The following is an 18,069-nucleotide window of genomic DNA, read 5'->3' as shown; positions in this document are numbered from 1 at the left end:
CATCTTATAGAGCGAAAAATACGGTATGCACTCCGAAGCCTTGTTCATTTTGTTCACTTCTGTGCTGTGCTAATAGTTATTCAGGCCTTACTTATTCAAGCACCTCTACCAATGACGTAGGCTTGAATAACTTTATTAAACAGCACATAAGTTAACAAAATGGACAAGGCTTCGGAGTTTGTAGTTTGTAGAGGTCTGGCCCTCTAAAACCATTCCAATTTCTCATGTGGCCCCATGGGAAAATTAATTGCCCACCCCTGGTCTAGAGGCTGTCTTGTACAGCAGGCAATTGCTCAAGGGATCCACGTTTAAAGTGGATATTGTTGACTACCCAGAATCCCTTGTAGTTGTGGCAGCACCATGAGATTTCTGAGGGAACAACAAGCCTTCTGGCTTGTCTGGTGTCTGTAGATGAGTGTTTAGAAATGCTTCTACTACCCCCTTATTTAGGTTTGCGGAAGAGAAAAACCAAACAACTCAAGACATATTGTATTTTAAAGATTTAAAGTGAATCAGTCACTTTTCCCAAATCATATGTTTTACAATTTTGTTCACTAAATAAACCATTGCAAGATTAAAATAAGAAATATATGCATGTTAAAAATATGTATAGAATTGGAGGAGCCATCTTAGCTTCTGCTTCTGGAAAATTATTCTTCTCCTCCACTAAGCCATATTGCCCATTTTCAGATTTATGTTGATTGGTTCCGCGCAGCCTTTGTACGGAATGAGAAGGGTTGGAGCTTCAGGACAAGAAATGAATTAAACAACGTTGGTTCTGCCATCTCGGTCTCCATTAGGTGAAGCTTTAAACAACACAAGACAAAAGCACGTACGTTGTTTGGACTCTCAGATCACATTGTAGTAAAAAAAACCTTACTTAATGGTAAATAGGCATTGCAGCCCACACATTGAGCTCCCACAAGAGCGTTCCCAGTTGCTAAGCTGATCCAGCCATAGAAACCCAATGCAGCATTTGAATAAGAAGACTTTTAGACCATATTTATTCATTTTTAGATGGTCACAGTATCATTATTTTGAGGCAGAATCCCATTTTCATCATAAGTGTGTTGTATTTGGCACTCTGTCAAGCTTGAGTTTATAAATGGAATCTCTCGCCAAAACATAACAAAGTCTGTATATTTAATAGTGTGTTCTGTTGATAGCAACTTAGGCTGAGATTTAGCCTGTAAATAAAGGGCATCTTTTAAAGAGACACAGTTTTTGGGGGGTGGTGTTAGTGTTATCTCCACATACCCTTGAGTCAGGGGAACACAGGCAACTTTCAGACCAGAGGGTCAAAAACAGCCATGATGCGGCAGCCCTAAAGATCTTTGGCGATACACATAATTTATGCATTTATATATTTTTTCCAGCACCCATTCACAAAAAAAAGACAGCATAACAACAAAATAAACATAAAACGAGGACTGATTTGTTTTTAATATTACCTAAAATCCAAAATCTGTCTGACAGAAGTGTTTACCACCCCCAAGCGACTGGTGCTTTTATTCAACCATGATTCCCCATTCTCATTTATTGTACCCGCAGAAATTCTATATTGTTTTTTCAAGGACAGATTGGGATTCTCTTTATAACACTTGTTTGGATAATATATCAAGAAGCAGTAAAAATTAAGTAAACTTTTTTTTACTTAGAATTTCCTCTTTAATTTCAACTTAAATAAAAAATAAAGGAGTAAAATGGTCCCTTTCACACTACACTATTTTCCTTATTTTTGAGATCAAGAAGGGTTTTTTTTAATCTGTATTTTGAGGCACATGGGTGACACCAGGAATCTCTGGAACTGGATGGTACCCCTTATGATGTCATCACTAGAGTATGTTTAATTATTTTTATTTTTTAAATTTTATTTAATACTTATTTTTTTAGATTTTTTTTTAAAAATATTACATTTTTTTAAATTACTGTTAATAGAGAAGAGACATTTTATTACCATAGGGTAATTATCATGATTACTAATAGTATAAACTTGATTCCATTTCTATTCCTTCTTTTATTTAATAGGATACCCCGAGAAATGTTTGTCAGTCTTTTCTTTCAATAGTGAATAAATGCGGAATACAGTTGTTCTCTAGGAAATGCTGTCAAATTGAGAAGCTTAAAATATGAATTAATAAAACATTTTAAACTCTCTATTCATAATAAAATGGGGCCAGATTATTTACTGTGATACTGGAGGAGATTGGTCTATGCCACTGCAGAAATACAAAATACAGTATGCTCACTCACTTATTGTATGCAGCCAAGGAAACTTTACCCGTACTATGGAAGCAACACCATTACCTGGCCTGTGAATGTGGTTAGATAGGATGTAAAAGGTGGCAAAAATGGACTTTCCCACACTGGACAGATCTGAGCAATACTCAACCATGGACCTTATACTTTAGATATGTGCCTTTTCAATACATTGTGTGCTCCTGCCTACGGTATATACCTTATATTATCGGCCCTGAAGCATGGCCTGATGCAGCCCAAATATTAATGTTTCTAATCTCTTTCATCCATATCGGTCTTCATACATGGCCTGTGTTTTTAGCCGTATTGGCTATATAATAAGTTAGATACGGATATATATTTTAACTATGTGGGACCTCGGGGGTCACATCAGGGATGTGGGACCTCAACATTTACATTTCTGTTTGATTGCTGGGAAATGTTCCTGGTTATACAACTGTTTGAGAAATGCCTGGATGATGCAATGTTCATGTGTGTAATGGCTGTTATTCGTTCTTTTCTTACCAAAATGGGCTGGTTCAAGCCAACATTCAATCAGATAGATGACTATAACATGACATACAAGAGAGCTTTTCTCTTTTAGAAGTACCGTACATTCAAAGAAAGACTGAAAAGATGACGAGACATAAAAATAGATTACAAATAACTCAAAAGAGATGTGCCACGGTGGTAAATTGTAATGTAGATTGCCTGATTTAATGAGGTCCTGAAAGATACTGACAATCTTTTAGAACAAGTATGCATTTCTGCTCATAAAGTAGGCACATTAGAGGTTTTTATGCATTGAGGCTGCAAGAGTTGGCCAAAACATTGACCACTTTTTTGTATGTTTTAAACTAGTATTTTATGTTTTTATGTTTTGTCACGGTGCGTATTCTGATGGGGATTGGACCTAAGGAGTGGGTCTAACCAGTTTCAATGCGCCGTGAGCCTTTAAGCAACTCCCTGCCAGGTAATGTATTAAGCGCATTGTACCTAATCACCCCCGTAATATTTTCTTTTTTGTGTGCTATAGTATTTAATCTCGATTCATGCAGCTGCTGAAAACTACAGCTTGTACAATGAGTTTATTATATTATACACAAGAGGTTCATTTCTCATAAATATCTACATAAAATTGAAGTGAAAATTGTGCTTTTAACATTTACTACATGTTGTATGCTGATCCCATTTACAGCATGCTGTGATCATCTGATACAGGTTCGGAATAAATGAAAATGTATATATATATATAAAATGAAAATAAAGGAAATAAAAGCATACTCTGTAACAGTGTTTATTTGAAAAAAAAAATACAGTGTTGCAATACCTCCCAGTGTGCATTTTGTGATGATCTCAGGATGTGCAAATAGTGTATGCTATCCAGATTGTCCCAACACTTCGCAGCCATAAATCTCTCTATATTCTGTGTAATGATGAAACCTTCTGCGTTTGATGACACCCTGATGGTGTTTGGCATGCTTTACCTCTCCCTGTGATAGATCACTCTCTCCAGCCATGGCCGGACTCAGCTCTTGAATGAATTACAATGTTCCTTTCGGTGATGAAGTACAGTAGGTGCTGAAATCCAGAAGCTGGTTTTATTGCGCTGTAATTCTGCTTCTGCACACATGCGTCACGCTTCCTCCGAACCAGCTCCCCGGTGTCTCTGTGTAACGGAGCAGACGCAGAGATCCGGGTTGGGATGAAAACATTGCGTTTAACACCCTGTAGACACATTCTCCTCTCAGCCCTCCACCCCGAGCTGGGTGATGCTCTCCCCCCACCCACGCCCTCTGTGATGTTCTGCCTGGTGGGGAGGTGGATCTAAAGAGAAGTCCTGGTGAAGTGGAGCTCCTAGGAGAAGTGCATCAAAGGAGCAGCACGACCGCGAGCTTGTAGGAGAAGGGCTCCGGAGGAGCAGCAGCCACCCTGGGGGTGCTTCTTTCATTGCCTGCCTACCATGATACCCTCCGATCAGGCAGATTAATAAGGATTTTAAGGAAATCAACGCCCTGACATCATTGAGTTTCTCATTTGGCTGAGAGTCACTTTATTTTCCAATGGTCCAGAACAACATGTCCAAGACCCCATCAGCCTCCCAAGACATCCACATGGACGTTCTGGACAACCCCACCATACAGGTAAGGCGTAATAGATATCTCTACATAGTAAATAAGCAGGGCTGCGCTACATTGATAAATAGCGATCCTGGGGGCAAAGTCCCAAACTGGGCAGTCAGGTGAAACGTTCCATCGTTTCCATGGCGATTGCTCATTTAGAACTTTGTCGGATGATTTTCTGCTTATTAACATGTTCCGATGTGTTTAACTCCTTAATGGTTACCGTGCTTCTTTAGGGACAAACTCATGAGAGAATGGCTAAAACAGTGTTAAGTTGTAACATATTAACCCTTGTGTAGGTTTGTAATAAGGGTAGGAAATTGGTTAATAAACAATAGATTTTTGAATGAAGATCCTCCTACTGTGTACAACTATAGACCTTTATATTTTTTTTTTCTGATAACTCTTAATTAATACAAAAATTAGCATTTCACAAACTAATAAAAAAGTAGACTATAGATAACTCCAGATTTCTCTGGCCTGCAATTCCCATCATGCTCAGCCAGTCATCTGTAACTGGGTATAGTGGGAGCTGTAGTTCACAGCAGCTGGTAAGCCAGAGGTTGCCTTTGTGTTAAAGTGATTTTTTTGGCCAGTTTTCTAATCTTTTCTCATCTGTTCTCCTTGTCCTGAGCTGGGACTGCAGTGGACCTGAGCTCTGTGTAGGAGCACTTGTTCTGATTCCCTGATGCCAGGAAGCTGTTGAAAGCATAATTGTGTTACTGAGAACATCAAGCAGTACTTCCCCATACAGAGAGTATTCTGGAGCTTTCCTAATGCAAGAACTAGAGCAGATATGGCAACAGATTTTTTTTTTCTATTTTTAAACACAAGAGGAAATGTTTTTCTTTCTCCTTGTAAAGTAAGGAACTTCTACTGGATTACATTTATAGAAAGAAAAAAAAAAATAGTACATATCAAATAATAAAAACAAATACCGTAGATTTCAAAGTATAGTTGTAAAAAGTTATACATTTTAAGGAACCGTGTGAAACTCACTGGTACTTAGGTTTTAAAATGTTTCTATTTGGAAATTAAAATGCATTGTAGAATAATAGTACTTTCAGTGTTTATCTAGAAAAAAAAATAACTTAGTATTGCCATATTTAAACAAAAATTAGACGCACTTATTTAAATTAATTATTCAAGAATAAGCTCAAGCATGTGCTTACAATATTAAAACACGCAAGTTTCTATATATGTGTTTCTGTGTGTCTGTGCACTGATATACATACATATCTTTCATATCTTTACACAGCATACACACATAGTAAGCAATACCATATGAATATTCGCCATATGTTTACTTGGGATGCCTGTTTACATCACAAATTGTCAATTTGAAGATAAGGCCTGAGCATTAAGAGCCCACCACACCATCAGTCATCATAATTAAGGGGCTTCCCACGTGATAATGGAACATTTACTGTATAAGCAAATCACACCGAGGAAACATTTTTAATCCCAAAATGTTTATTGCTTTGAGTCTAGCGGTTACATTGTAAACTAGATTGTAAACTCCTTTGAGCAGGTCCCTTCTCACCTGCTGTTTCTGTATGTCATCTTGTTATGTTATATACTACTTGTTATGTCCTGTCCGCTTTTTGTACAGTGCTGCAGAATCTGATGGTGCTATATAAAACAATAAATGATAATAAATGGTAACCAGATTAAGCAACTGTGCACATTAGATAATACATATTGTATGGTAGCTGCACATGGTAAGGTAGCGGTTTAACATATTTATGTTTAGATTTGCTACCAGTGATTTTCTAACTACTAACAGCAGAAACACTGTGGCCCTTAGCGCCTCTTGTATTTCAGTTTTGATGAATACTTGGTTTTAAACATCAGATGGAATCAGACACTTGTAAACTTCGTTGTTGGACAAACATCTGAATATGGCATGACCCAGAACCCAGTGGTGAGCTGCTGAGACTTCTTAAGAGCTCATCCTGGTTGAATTACTGAGACTTTACTTCTAGTCTGTCTGGGGGAAAAGGTATTCTACCATAACACAATTCCTGTGAAAAACGTGCATTATTTTGTGGTAATAGCTCAGTGTTTAGGTTTTGGCCCCTAAATTCCTCTGATATATTGCACTAAACCATACTACCCCATGTTGGTCAGGCGTAAATGCCTTTTAAATGAGTGGTGCTGTACTCTTGAGAGCTCTCAAATATTTTGTCTCAAGTACATGAGATATGGAGCAGATAAACTAATCTGAAGGTCTATATTTAAACTTGCAGTATAGAAATAAGTGTCGCGTGATACGCAAACTTTGGTCAGGTGTACAATGTGGCAAAGCACAGAGTCATTACAAAAAAACATTCATTTTTCATGAAAAACCATACTCAATATTTGCCAAACTCACAAAAAAATATCGATAGCACCATAATTAGTATTTGATTATATAGAAACACAGAATCGTAGAATTAGATGGCAGATAAGAACGGCAGATTCAGCCCATCTAGTTTACCCCTTTTTCCTGCCATAAAAACAGGACTTTAATCAGTCCTCGACCTTTTCTTGTACATGATAGATGTAGCTTCTACTCACAGGCCAGGCTCAGCCCACCTACCAAAGTAAATAAAACCCCACCACAAGATATGGGTTTCAAAAGGCTGCAGCTATTTTATTTAACAGTCATTGTCCCGTGAAACCTTTACATAAGTTATGGTGGGTAAAGGTGATGGAAAACCCTTCCACTAAAATTAAGGGGGTAGTAGAAGCATTATTAAACACTAATTTTAGAAATCTCATGGTGCTGCCACAACCACAAGGGATTCTGGGTAGGTGCATGCAAATAAGGTTAACAATTATCACCTTTGCCTCCATATCCACTTTATACATGGATCCATTAGAGTAATTGCCCACTGTACAGGACAACCTGCAGACAAAACTCAGGAAGAGGTGCAATAGCCAGAGCACCACTGATGGACAGCTCGAGGTGCGTGCTCCTGGGTGCTGCAACCGTGCATTTAAACAGTGGAAGCCTGAAGACTACTCTGGGCTTCCCCAAAGGGAAACCCAGACAAAATTCCTTCCTTCCTTCCCTCCCTCATGGGAGGGCTGGATCTCCAAGTCTCACCCCAAAGGGTGAGACCCCTTTGAACTTTAGGTCAATCCTTAAAAAGGAAAGACCTCAGAACAAGCTTCACTACTAAAAAAACAAAACGTAAACAGTGATCCAAAGCAAAGGAAATCATGTATCAGAATCAAGTGATGGCAAAACTGAGGTTGTGATACTGGCTTAATACTTGAGCCTTGGGGTAGCCAAGAAATACCATTACATAAGTTAAGGGGGTAGTAGAAGCATTATTAAACACTCATCTACATACACCAGACAAGCGAGAAGGCTTGTTTTTCCCTCAGAAATCTCATGGTGCTGCCACAACCACAAGGGATTCTGGGTAGACTGCTCTAAGGCCAGAGGATCAAGCTTTTCCCCCATACCACTAAGGTACTACACTTGATATTAGCCAAAAGGCTAGGAAGCTTTTTTTTTTTTAATCTCTTTTTATATTTCTTATTTTACACCAAGAAGGACCCAGCTTTCTTTACTGTTCATCCAAGTCAGAAAGCTGTGTGCAATAGGTCTCTTCACACCCTGTTAGCCTTTTATCATCCCAGCCAGAGCAATGCAACCTGGCTGAACTGCTTTTTTTTTTGTATTTAAGTTTATTATACAAAACTGGTTATGATAAAACAGACATCAACCTGTTTTAGCAGGAATACAAAGGTCAGTAATATTGGTACAGATAGACGATAAGCAGTACTGCGACGCAGCGCAGGGCAATACACGTTACAGTACGACTTCAGTTTACGGAAAGCTCAGTAGAAGCAGTGTACAATTACATTCCCAGACGTGGCGCATATGGTTAGCACTTTAGTGGAACATAACCTGGGGAAATGGGGGGGGGAAGGGGGCCGAGGAGAACGGGGCTCGTCTTCAGCCTCTAGACTGTCCTTGAGAGAGTAGTCTCTCAGCAGGCTGTGGATAAGCCTGCGGCAGTCACGGACTGTGACCTGCTCCCTCCTCAGCACCAGGCGGTTCCTGGCAAACCATAAGGCGTCCTTTACGCAGCACATGAGGCGCCAAGCATCCTCAATGGCGCTCTCCGTGTGTGTCCCTGGGAAAAGTCTGTAAAGTACCGAATGGTAGGACAGGTATTTTCTCTCGATAGAGTCCTTGAGATCCAGCTCCAGGGCTCTGAACAAGGCCTGTGCAAACGGGCACTGCCAGAACAAGTGGAGGGAAGTCTCCTCCTCCACAATGCACAGTGGGCAGTGTCTATATCTGCACAGCCCCCTGGCATGCATAAATGTCCTTAGGGGGAGGCCTCCCTGAATGGCCATCCATGCAATGTCTTTGTGCCTGTTGGTTAGCCTGCTCGACGACACGTTAGCCCATACAGTCTTTGCTGTGGCGTCGGGGAGCCCTGGGATGTTCTCGATAGTGTCCTTGGCTCTGATGAGCTTGTGGATCACACGGGGTAACCACAAGTCTGGTTTAACTCCCTCCAGTTGGTGCTCCCTTACAAATTTGCCCACGTCCGAGTAGAACCAGGGCATGGTCCAATTGTAAGGGATGGAGCTGTCCCACTTTTCCCACTTGAGCTGCCTCCATAGGGGCAGCAGGAAGAAGCGAGACATGGAGTTTCCAGCAGAGCCTTTCACTACGTCTCTGAGAGTCCTGCGCACGCAGTTGCACACAAAGAAGGTCCTCAGCATGGTAGGGATGTCAGGCACTCCTTTGCCTCCCTTGCCGGGTTCCTTGTACATCACTGCGCACTTTACTCTGTCCATTTTGGAGCCCCAGATGAAGTGGAAAACCGCTCGGTTGATGGCTCGGTGGATGGTGACCAACAGGGGCCACGCCTGAGCCACGTACTGCAGCACGGGAAGAATCTCGTTGCGCAGCACCAGCACTTTCCCTTCGATGGTAAGGTCTCTGAGGCTCCACAGCCCAAATTTCTGCTTTACCTTGTTGAGTCTCTCCTCCCAGCTTTTCAGGGCCGCGCCGTCTCTGCCGAACCAGACTCCCAGGATCTTTAGGAAGTCGGTTTTGACGGGAAACGGGATCGGCTCAGAAGTCAGGTCCCACTGCCCGAACAGCATGGTCTCCGACTTCCCGCAGTTGACCTTTGCGCCTGAAGCTCGGCTGAAGTCCTCGCACGTCTGGACGAGCGCTCTCACCGACCGGCGATCCGCGCAGAAGATGGTCACGTCGTCCATGTAGAGCGAGCACTTTATCTCTTTCTTGTCTCTGCCCGGCGCGGTGATCCCTCTGATCTCTGGATTTCGTCTGATGCACTCGGCGAAGAGCTCTATACAACAGACAAAAAGAAGAGGTGAAAGAGGGCAGCCTTGTCTGACCCCAGAGAGGACCGGGAAGGGGTCAGTCTTCCAGCCGTTCACCAGCACCGAGCTGCGGATATCAAGGTACATCAGGTTAGCGTAAGAGCAGAACATCTCCCCCAGCCCAAACCTCCGCAGTACCTGACCCATAAAACCATGAGACAGCCGATCAAATGCCTTCTCTTGGTCTAGGGTGACCAGAGCGGCACGGACGTTGCGGTCCTTGATGTAGTAGATCGTGTCCCTGATGAGGGCCAGGCTGTCCGCGATCCGGCGCCCTGGGATGCCGCAGGTCTGGTCGGGGTGGACGATCTGTCCGATGACTTTCTTCAACCTGGTGGCTAGTACCTTGGCGAGGATCTTGTAGTCCACGTTCAGGAGAGAGATGGGACGCCAATTTTTCAGGTCACATCTCTCCCCTTTCCGCTTATACAGGATCGTGATCATTCCCTCTCTCAGCGTGGGGGGCATCCTGCCCTCCACCACCATCTCCTCGTACAGGTCGAGGAGGTCCGGGCCAATGAGGTCCCACAGCGTTGTGTACAACTCGGCTGGGAGACCGTCACTGCCCGGTGTCCTACCCTTCCTGAAGGATTTGGCGGCAGAGTGCAGCTCCTCCAGCGTCAAGGGGGCGTCCATGGCTGCACGACCTGCGGGATCAATGGTGTTAGTGATACCTGACAGGAACCGTTCAGCAGCCTCCGGGTCTGTGTCTTTGGGGGAGTAGAGATCTCGGTAGTAGTCGACGACCACTTTCTGGACCTCCTCCTTCCCCTGTCGTACCACACCTTCGCTGTCTCTCATTTCCGTCAGGGGCGTGTGGGCGGAGTGGAGCTTCCTGAAAAAGAAAGAGTTACATTTCTCACCCTTCTCCAGGTTCTCCACCTTGGAACGGAAGACGATTTGCTTGGATTCCTCCTCAAAGTGCCTTTTCAGGCCCTCCTTGGTCTCCTCCAGCTCCTCGTCCACGTCCCATCCGCACTGTTGGAGGTCCAACAGGGACTGCAGCTTGCGTTGCAGCCGTCTGAATTTCCTCTTCCTCTCACACGCCTGGAGTCTTCCTTTAGCCTGAAGGAAAGAGCGCAGCTTTACTTTAGTAAACTCCCACCACTGGGCTACAGTGGGGAACAGATACTTGGTACTGACACAATCAGAATATACATTACGCAGCTCATCCACGATTTTCTGCCTCTCTAACAGGGCACAGTTCAGCTTCCAGGAGCCTGGACCGGGAGGAAACCCTTTGCCCAGGGCACACTGGAGCCGAACAGCCCTGTGGTCTGAGAAGTAGCAGGGCACCATGGAGCACTGCTGATGCTCTACCGCTCGAGAGGTGAACACAAAGTCTATCCGGGAACGCACAGAGCCATCCGGCCGGCTCCAAGAATAGTTCACGGAGCCGGTCCCGATGGAGCCCATAGCGTCCTTTAAGGATGCCTCTGTGACAATCTCTCTGAGCAGTTTCGAAGTCACGTCCAGGTTTGTTGCGTGGGTGGAAGTGCGCCCTCCTTCCTCGATCGGGCAGTTGAAGTCCCCGCCCATCACTATGGCCCTGGTGGTGGTCAGCTGGGTCCGCAGGTTCTGGAGTAGCTCCAGGCGTTGCTTCTTCTCCGGGGAGGCGTACACGGTGATGAGCCTGACAGGCTCCCCCGCCCAGGATCCGTCCACGACCAGAAGTCTGCCGCAGACCATCTCCTGGACAGCGTCCACCGTGAAGTTGCCTCCTCGGATCAGGATAGCAACCCCCGCCGACTTGCAGCCGTTCCCACCGGACCAAAAGGACGGGCCGTGGGACCATTCCCTGCATAGATGGCGATAAGAACGAGAGAAGGGTAAAGCACATTCCTGCAACATATATACATCACACTGCTGGGAAGAAAGGAAGGTTAGTAAACCGCGCCTCCGGAACTGGTCCTTCATGCTCCTCACATTAATGGAGAAAATAGAAATTGACGCCATTAGCTGGGAGTAAAAGAAGGTTAGCTCAAACAGAGGCACTAGTTACCGCCTCCTCCCCCTGGTGGGGGAGGATCTTCCCCGCCGTGGTCGATGGGGTTCACGGGGGTCCAGACCGCCTCGTCTAGCAGCTGTTCCAGGAGGGAGACCTGGTTGTCGATGTCCAGCTGGTTGAGGATCAGAGCCTCGGTCTCGGTGGCTGGCTCATCCGACGGGGTCAGGTCCTGGACCATCTTTTCGAGCGTGTCGTCGTTGTCATTAGCGGGCTCGGGAGGAGAGGGAGAGGGAACGGTGGGGGCTGGTGGTGGCGCCCTCTTCTGGACAGAGATCCTGGTGGGGCTCGTCTCAGTCTCGCTGTCCTCGTCCTCCTCCTCCTTCTTGCCGCTAAGTTTACGTTTTCTGGCTCCGGCTCCTTTTGGCGGCATCTCCAGGGGGTTGTCTGCAGCGGAAACAAGAGGGGGGAAAGGGTCGGGGTCTGCAGCAGCTAGGGACGGGGTTAGAGCTGCTGCAGAGAGGGGGAGGAGTGGGGGGAGGGAGAAGGGGGTGAAGCAGGGAGGGTCGGAGGCAGCGCAGGGGAGGGATGGCGCTGCATCTGGGGGAGGAGGGGGAGCCTTGACAGCGGGCAGGGCCACGACAGTCTCGGCAGGGGGGGGAGCTGCTTTCTTACCTTTCCTGGGTTTCGCTTTCGGGGTTGCCGGAGAGGGTGTCTGCGGTGCCGGCGCCTTGGCTGGAGCCTTGGTCGGGGCCTACGAGGGGACCTTGGCTGCTGCTACCGCTGCGTATGACCTTGATCTTTTGGGGCAATCCTTGTAGATGTGGTCAGGATCGCCGCACAGGTTACAGGTCTTCTTTCGTGGACAGTCTTTGGTCTCGTGCCCCACCACCCTGCAGTGCCTGCAGGATTTCTGTTGGCATTCCTCCGCCTTGTGACCCAGTTGGCTGCATCGTCTGCAGGTTGTGGGCTGACCAGGGTAGAAAAGCATGCCTGTAGAATTCCCCAGGGCGAAGCTCTGCGGGAGGTGTTGGAGCCCGTCCGGCGAGGTGGAGTCTGCCTTCAGACGGATCACGAGGGACCATCTTCCTGTCCAGAAGCCGTACTGATTGAGGATCTTGGTCGGTTCTTTCACGATGTGGCAGTATCTTCCCAGAAAAGTTGCCACGTCTTTTCCTGGGGTGTGGGGGTTCCGCATCGAGACCGTCACGGGTCTCTCCTCCCTGTGGATGGGGCTGTTTCCGTAGAAATGGGAGAGGACCTGATCCGGTTTCGCCGACCTGAAGGCTTCCCAGAACCTTTTGCAGACCGCCGCTGAAATGAACGTTACGTAGAACATTCCCTTCAAAAACGACTGGACGCTCAGGGTTTCTGCTGGGCTGAAGCCTGCTCCCTCGTGCACTACCTTCTTGCTGAAGGTGTCCACATCCATGTCAGGGGTGCGGCCCTCCACTTCCTTTAACTTTAGGACCACCGTCTGCCTCATCCAGGTCTCCAGGGGAGGTGGGCTCCCTGGGGTCGCTGCAGGCTGGACTCGGCTTCCGGTGGCCTGGCTGGGTCGTTGGGCTTCAGAGGTCTGGGTTGCCATTTTCACTCCTCGTCGGGTCTGGCTGGGAAAGCGTAGAGAACTGGAAAAGAGAAGAGGGAGAGATTAAAAGCACAGGGGGGAAGGCAAGGGAAGGCACTAAAAAAGGCCAAAAAGAGGGGCAGGGGAAGGCACTAAAAAAAGGCCAAAAAGAGGGGCAGGGGAAGGCACTAAAAAAGGCCAAAAGAAGGGCAGGGGAAGGCACTAAAAAAGGCCAAAAAGAAGGGCAGGGGAAGGCACTAAAAAAGGCCAAAAAGAAGGGCAGGGGAAGGCACTAAAAAAGGCCAAAAAGAGGGGCAGGGGAAGGCACTAAAAAAGGCCAAAAAGAGGGGCAGGGAAAGGCACTAAAAAAGGCCAAAAAGAGGGGCAGGGGAAGGCACTAAAAAAGGCCAAAAAGAGGGGCAGGGGAAGGCACTAAAAAAGGCCAAAAAGAGGGAAAAGGCACTAAAAAAGGCCAAAAGTAGGGGAGAAGACCGCCTCAGGGAGAGGGGGAGTCTTTCCCAGCACCCAAAGGTAGACCGTGCGCTCAAGCCTCACGAGTGTTAGGATTTCTCCAGCATGCATCCACTCGGTGTTGGGGAGTCCACAACGGGTTTCCTAGGGTCTGCAGGCCCAGAGGCCGAGTAGCGAGCGAACGCAACCGTGACCGAATCTCATTTCGTTCAGAAAGGCATCAGTTAGAACCCCAATAGCAGCATGTCTACATAAGTAGAAAGGCCGAGGTCCAACAACAACCAATCGTCACGAACCTCAGGCAAGACACTTGATCTTAGCCAAAAGGCCGAGAAGCGATCTGCTATTTCATCCAGCTTTACCACAGGTACCCAGCCAGTACACTTGGTTTAAGTGCTGAACACAACAATCCCGTAGCCAAGAAATACCATTACATAAGTTATGGTGGGTAAAAGTGATGGAAAAGCCTTTCACTTAAGGGGTAATAGAAGCATTATTAAACACTCATCTACAGACACCAGACAAGGCAGAAGGCTTGCTTTTCCCTCAGAAACCTTGTGGTGCTGCCACAACCGCAAGGGATTCTGGGTAGGCAAATACAAGTAAGGGAAGTATTCAGAGGTTGGGCAGACTGGATGGGCTGAATGGTTCTTATCAGCCGTCACTTTCTATGTTTCTAGTTCTGTGAACCTTCCATCATCAATCCTTTTGAATGTATAGAGAATGTATTCCACAAAATGACGGCCATTTTCTATGTCATTAATGGCTAATGCAGCAAGATGTTTTATTAATAGATCAAATACAGTTGTGATTGTCTTTGTTCCGGCGTAGTTTACTGAGAATGCATGGGGCTATTGTTTGATTTGTCAGGGTAACATATAATATCAAGCTTTGTTAGAATTTTTTGATTTATATAGCGCCATCATACTCAGCAGCGCTTTACTGTGTTAAAATATACTATAGATTTTATGCATCCCACTAAGATTTCTAACTTGAAAACTTAAGTAAAAGATTTAATGTTTTGTGAAATTGTTCAATACAGTTTAAGTCATGGGGAGTCATTTGAACAGGGAGGGGTTCTAGGAATTGGTTATCTAATATATTTTTACAATTGTCTGTAAATATCTAAATGTCATGTTATCTGAAACTATTACCCTGTAAATAGTCAAGAAAAAATTATGTTCTCAAAAGAAAGCACTAATTGTGTATATATTTGTTATTCATTTTTTTTCAGTTTTGAACATAATGCTACACCTGAACCCCTTCTCTTGTAATGCACTAAACAAAAACTGTGGCTGAAAACAGTATGTTACATAGAACATTTTGCAAATCTTTATTTTACTCTTATATAACACAGCAGGCAGAAACTAAAAAAATGATATTTGTGTGTGTAAGAATTATGCCATCTCACTCCATCTTCACAATGTTCTCAGATTTTTAAAAAGGCCAATGATTATCATGAAAGAAGTAAAGAACAAAATAATATGATAATAATAAAAAAATATTGATATTGTTAATAGATGGACACCAGTTGATGATATTTATAATGATGTATTTAAACAATGCTGGTGCAATTGGCTTCCTGGAGCCAGTGCAATGTCCCTGCTGATACAGTATCTCCAATTTTGAGAACTAAACTAGAATTAATGCTTAAACTCTTACACCAGGGATCAACACATCTGGTTTGTATCTAGGAGCCACCTTTTTCCCCCCCATCCCAATCATGTTTTTATTTTCCTACCATATACTTACACACTCTAACAACATAGAATAACGGGGACACACGCTGAAAGCTTATGCTCACAAACACTAACATTCTACAGTAACACACACACGCTTACATTCTATGCTCATGTACAAACATGCTAACACCGTGCACTAATACAACATTCTAACACTAAATACTGACATACACACTCATGTTAATTGCATATTGTAACATAAACAACACCAAACAAGCCAGCATAACACTCTTATACACATTGGCTAACAGTATACATATATATAAATACACACTCTAGCACCATACATTTACACACATACACACTGAGTCTAGCACTATACATATACACACACATACACTCTGACACTAGAATATACACACATTCTCACAGACTAACTTCAGCACTATACATATACACACATACACACTGACTTTGACACTATAGTATACACACACTCACATACACTACTCCCCTTCTCACCTGCCACTCCGCTGCCTACCCTTTGCCATCGCGAATCTGACACACCATGCTTTCCTACGGGTGTGCAGTGAAGCGAATGACGTGAGGCAACCAGCGGTATAATGTAGAGTGCACCTGCTACACCAGATTCACGGCACCTGCTACACCGGATTCACGGCACCTGCTACACCAGATTCATGATGGCAACCTTGCAAAACCCTGAGTGGCAGGAAGTCTTTTTTGTATCCATGGTGATCTGGCACCTGAGGTACATGAACACATAGTGACAGTCATATTGACAAATTTACATTGACATCATACATGTACAAATGGATATCTACACATGTAGACTGCAATTATCAGCACATATCCTACTAGCTCTGCATTGGTCCTAGGGGCTCTGCATGCTCGCAGTGACCATGTGTTGTGCCCTTACTCTTAACAGTTTAATGTCCCTGACACCCACATTAAAGAAGAACACATATTACAGTTCATTATATAAAGTACTTTAATATGCATTCTTCAAACCGAAAAAAGGTGATAACAGCTTACCTGTAAATTACAGCCCTGTTGCTGCCGCAGCCCTCCTTATTTGTCAAAATCACACATGCCCACGGAGGTCTGAATAGACCCTCGGCCACAGTGTTCACTGAGCCATCGCTAAAGAACACTGGCTGAATTGCAAAAGCAGCGCTACAAAAATTGAGAGTGACCATGCAGCTATTGTATGCATTAAAGCGCTTATGATGGCAGGTGTCCCATTAACATTCCGTGTCACTAGGAAGGCTGCACACCCCTAACGCCGTCCCTGCCCTACTTAAAAATCTGTCTGTATTTCCTATTGGTTACGTGATTGCTTTGACTGTATAACAGCCAATGGTAATGCAAGACGTCAAGCTATAAGATTCCCTGCGCTGATTGGATTTCCTGGGGTCCAGAAATAAGGATCTCTGTATTTATTGACACTGAATCTCATATAAAACACTTAAGTTATTGTTATTATTATTATTATCATTTATTTATATAGTGCCAACAATTATAATACCTATATTCATGGGGTATGACAAAACTAAAACTGATGGACTAAGACAAACCGAAAGGGCTCTGCCAAAAACTTTCAATCTAGGGGAATTACCGCAATATCAGCACGTTTACCTTAAATGTTAGTTTTCCTTTAAAAACCTTTTGCTTTCCATGTATCCAAACAAGGGTGCCTAAAGTTCTAACCAAATAATAAACAAAGCAATATCAGATAATCCAGACCTTTTTGTGAAATACATAGTGAAAACACAATTATGAAAAGCTACACATATATTATGTATATTCAGCTCGATTTGTTTTTGAGTTATTAGCTTAGAATTACCTAATAATAAGCACATTTTAGAGCGGAAAGAAAGCTGATTTATTGTTTAGGTGAACTATTGATATGTGCGATTTGAAAAATACAATATGTACTATGAGATTTCTGTGTAATTGTTCATCTTGAGTCCCACAATGAATTGCATTGTCGGCATGGCAACTACCACATGATATTTTATCTGTAGGCTGCAGAGCAGTTTAAATAAACATCATCATGTATGGCATAATGTGCTCTGGAAACGAAATGTTTCAAGTTGCCTGTAGGATGTTTGAATTGTATCAGTGCCTTACAGTTGTGGAAAGGTAACACATTTTACATTAATCTGTCTCAGACTACACAACTTTCAAGCTCTACCATGAATATGCGTTGCACGATAGAAACTCTCATCCAGTATTTTGTTATTCCACAAAAGCCTTAAATTAGAGAAGTTATCCGAGTGTTTGTAATAGTCAGCATTTCACAAAATCAAGCATATAGACTTTTTCCCATTATAACATTTCCACCGGAAAAAGGACACCTCTTCACACACAGCGCACCTCTTCAATGGAAATGGTAATTTAATCCATTTTAAAGCAGGTGAATTTTTTGGTCCTTTATCGAGCATGGCTAAATAAATTATAAACAGGGCTTGATAAATTCCAGTGGATAAATTAAAGGAGTGGACATAATGCACAAGTTTCAAGTCATGCAGACAATGTTAAGAACTTGTGTGATCCGTACAAGACAAAAAGTTGTCATCATGATGTGGAATCTAGGGGAAGTCAAGATGTTTCTTTATTGCACACAAGTAATGGCCTTTGGGATCCTAAGGTTTCTAA

At 44.1% G+C, this 18,069-nt stretch overlaps 1 protein-coding gene across 2 annotated transcripts in view; it reads left to right on the top strand.

Annotated features, from left to right (window-relative positions):
• Positions 1–4,003: 4,003 nt before the first annotated feature.
• Positions 4,004–18,069, top strand: part of CACNB2 (calcium voltage-gated channel auxiliary subunit beta 2) — a 126,720-nt gene continuing 112,654 nt past the window's right edge. The window contains exon 1 of one of the 2 annotated variants that reach the window (XM_053466152.1): positions 4,004–4,382. In XM_053466152.1, the coding sequence (XP_053322127.1) occupies positions 4,302–4,382 (81 nt within the window). In that variant the 5' untranslated portion in view covers positions 4,004–4,301. The remainder of the gene's footprint in view (positions 4,383–18,069) is intronic. The other variant, XM_053466154.1, reaches the window with a different exon arrangement.

This window comes from Spea bombifrons, chromosome 5, assembly GCF_027358695.1.
Source record: "Spea bombifrons isolate aSpeBom1 chromosome 5, aSpeBom1.2.pri, whole genome shotgun sequence".
In the NCBI taxonomy this organism is placed as follows: domain Eukaryota; kingdom Metazoa; phylum Chordata; class Amphibia; order Anura; family Pelobatidae; genus Spea; species Spea bombifrons.
This window is presented reverse-complemented; position numbering and strand designations above follow the sequence as displayed.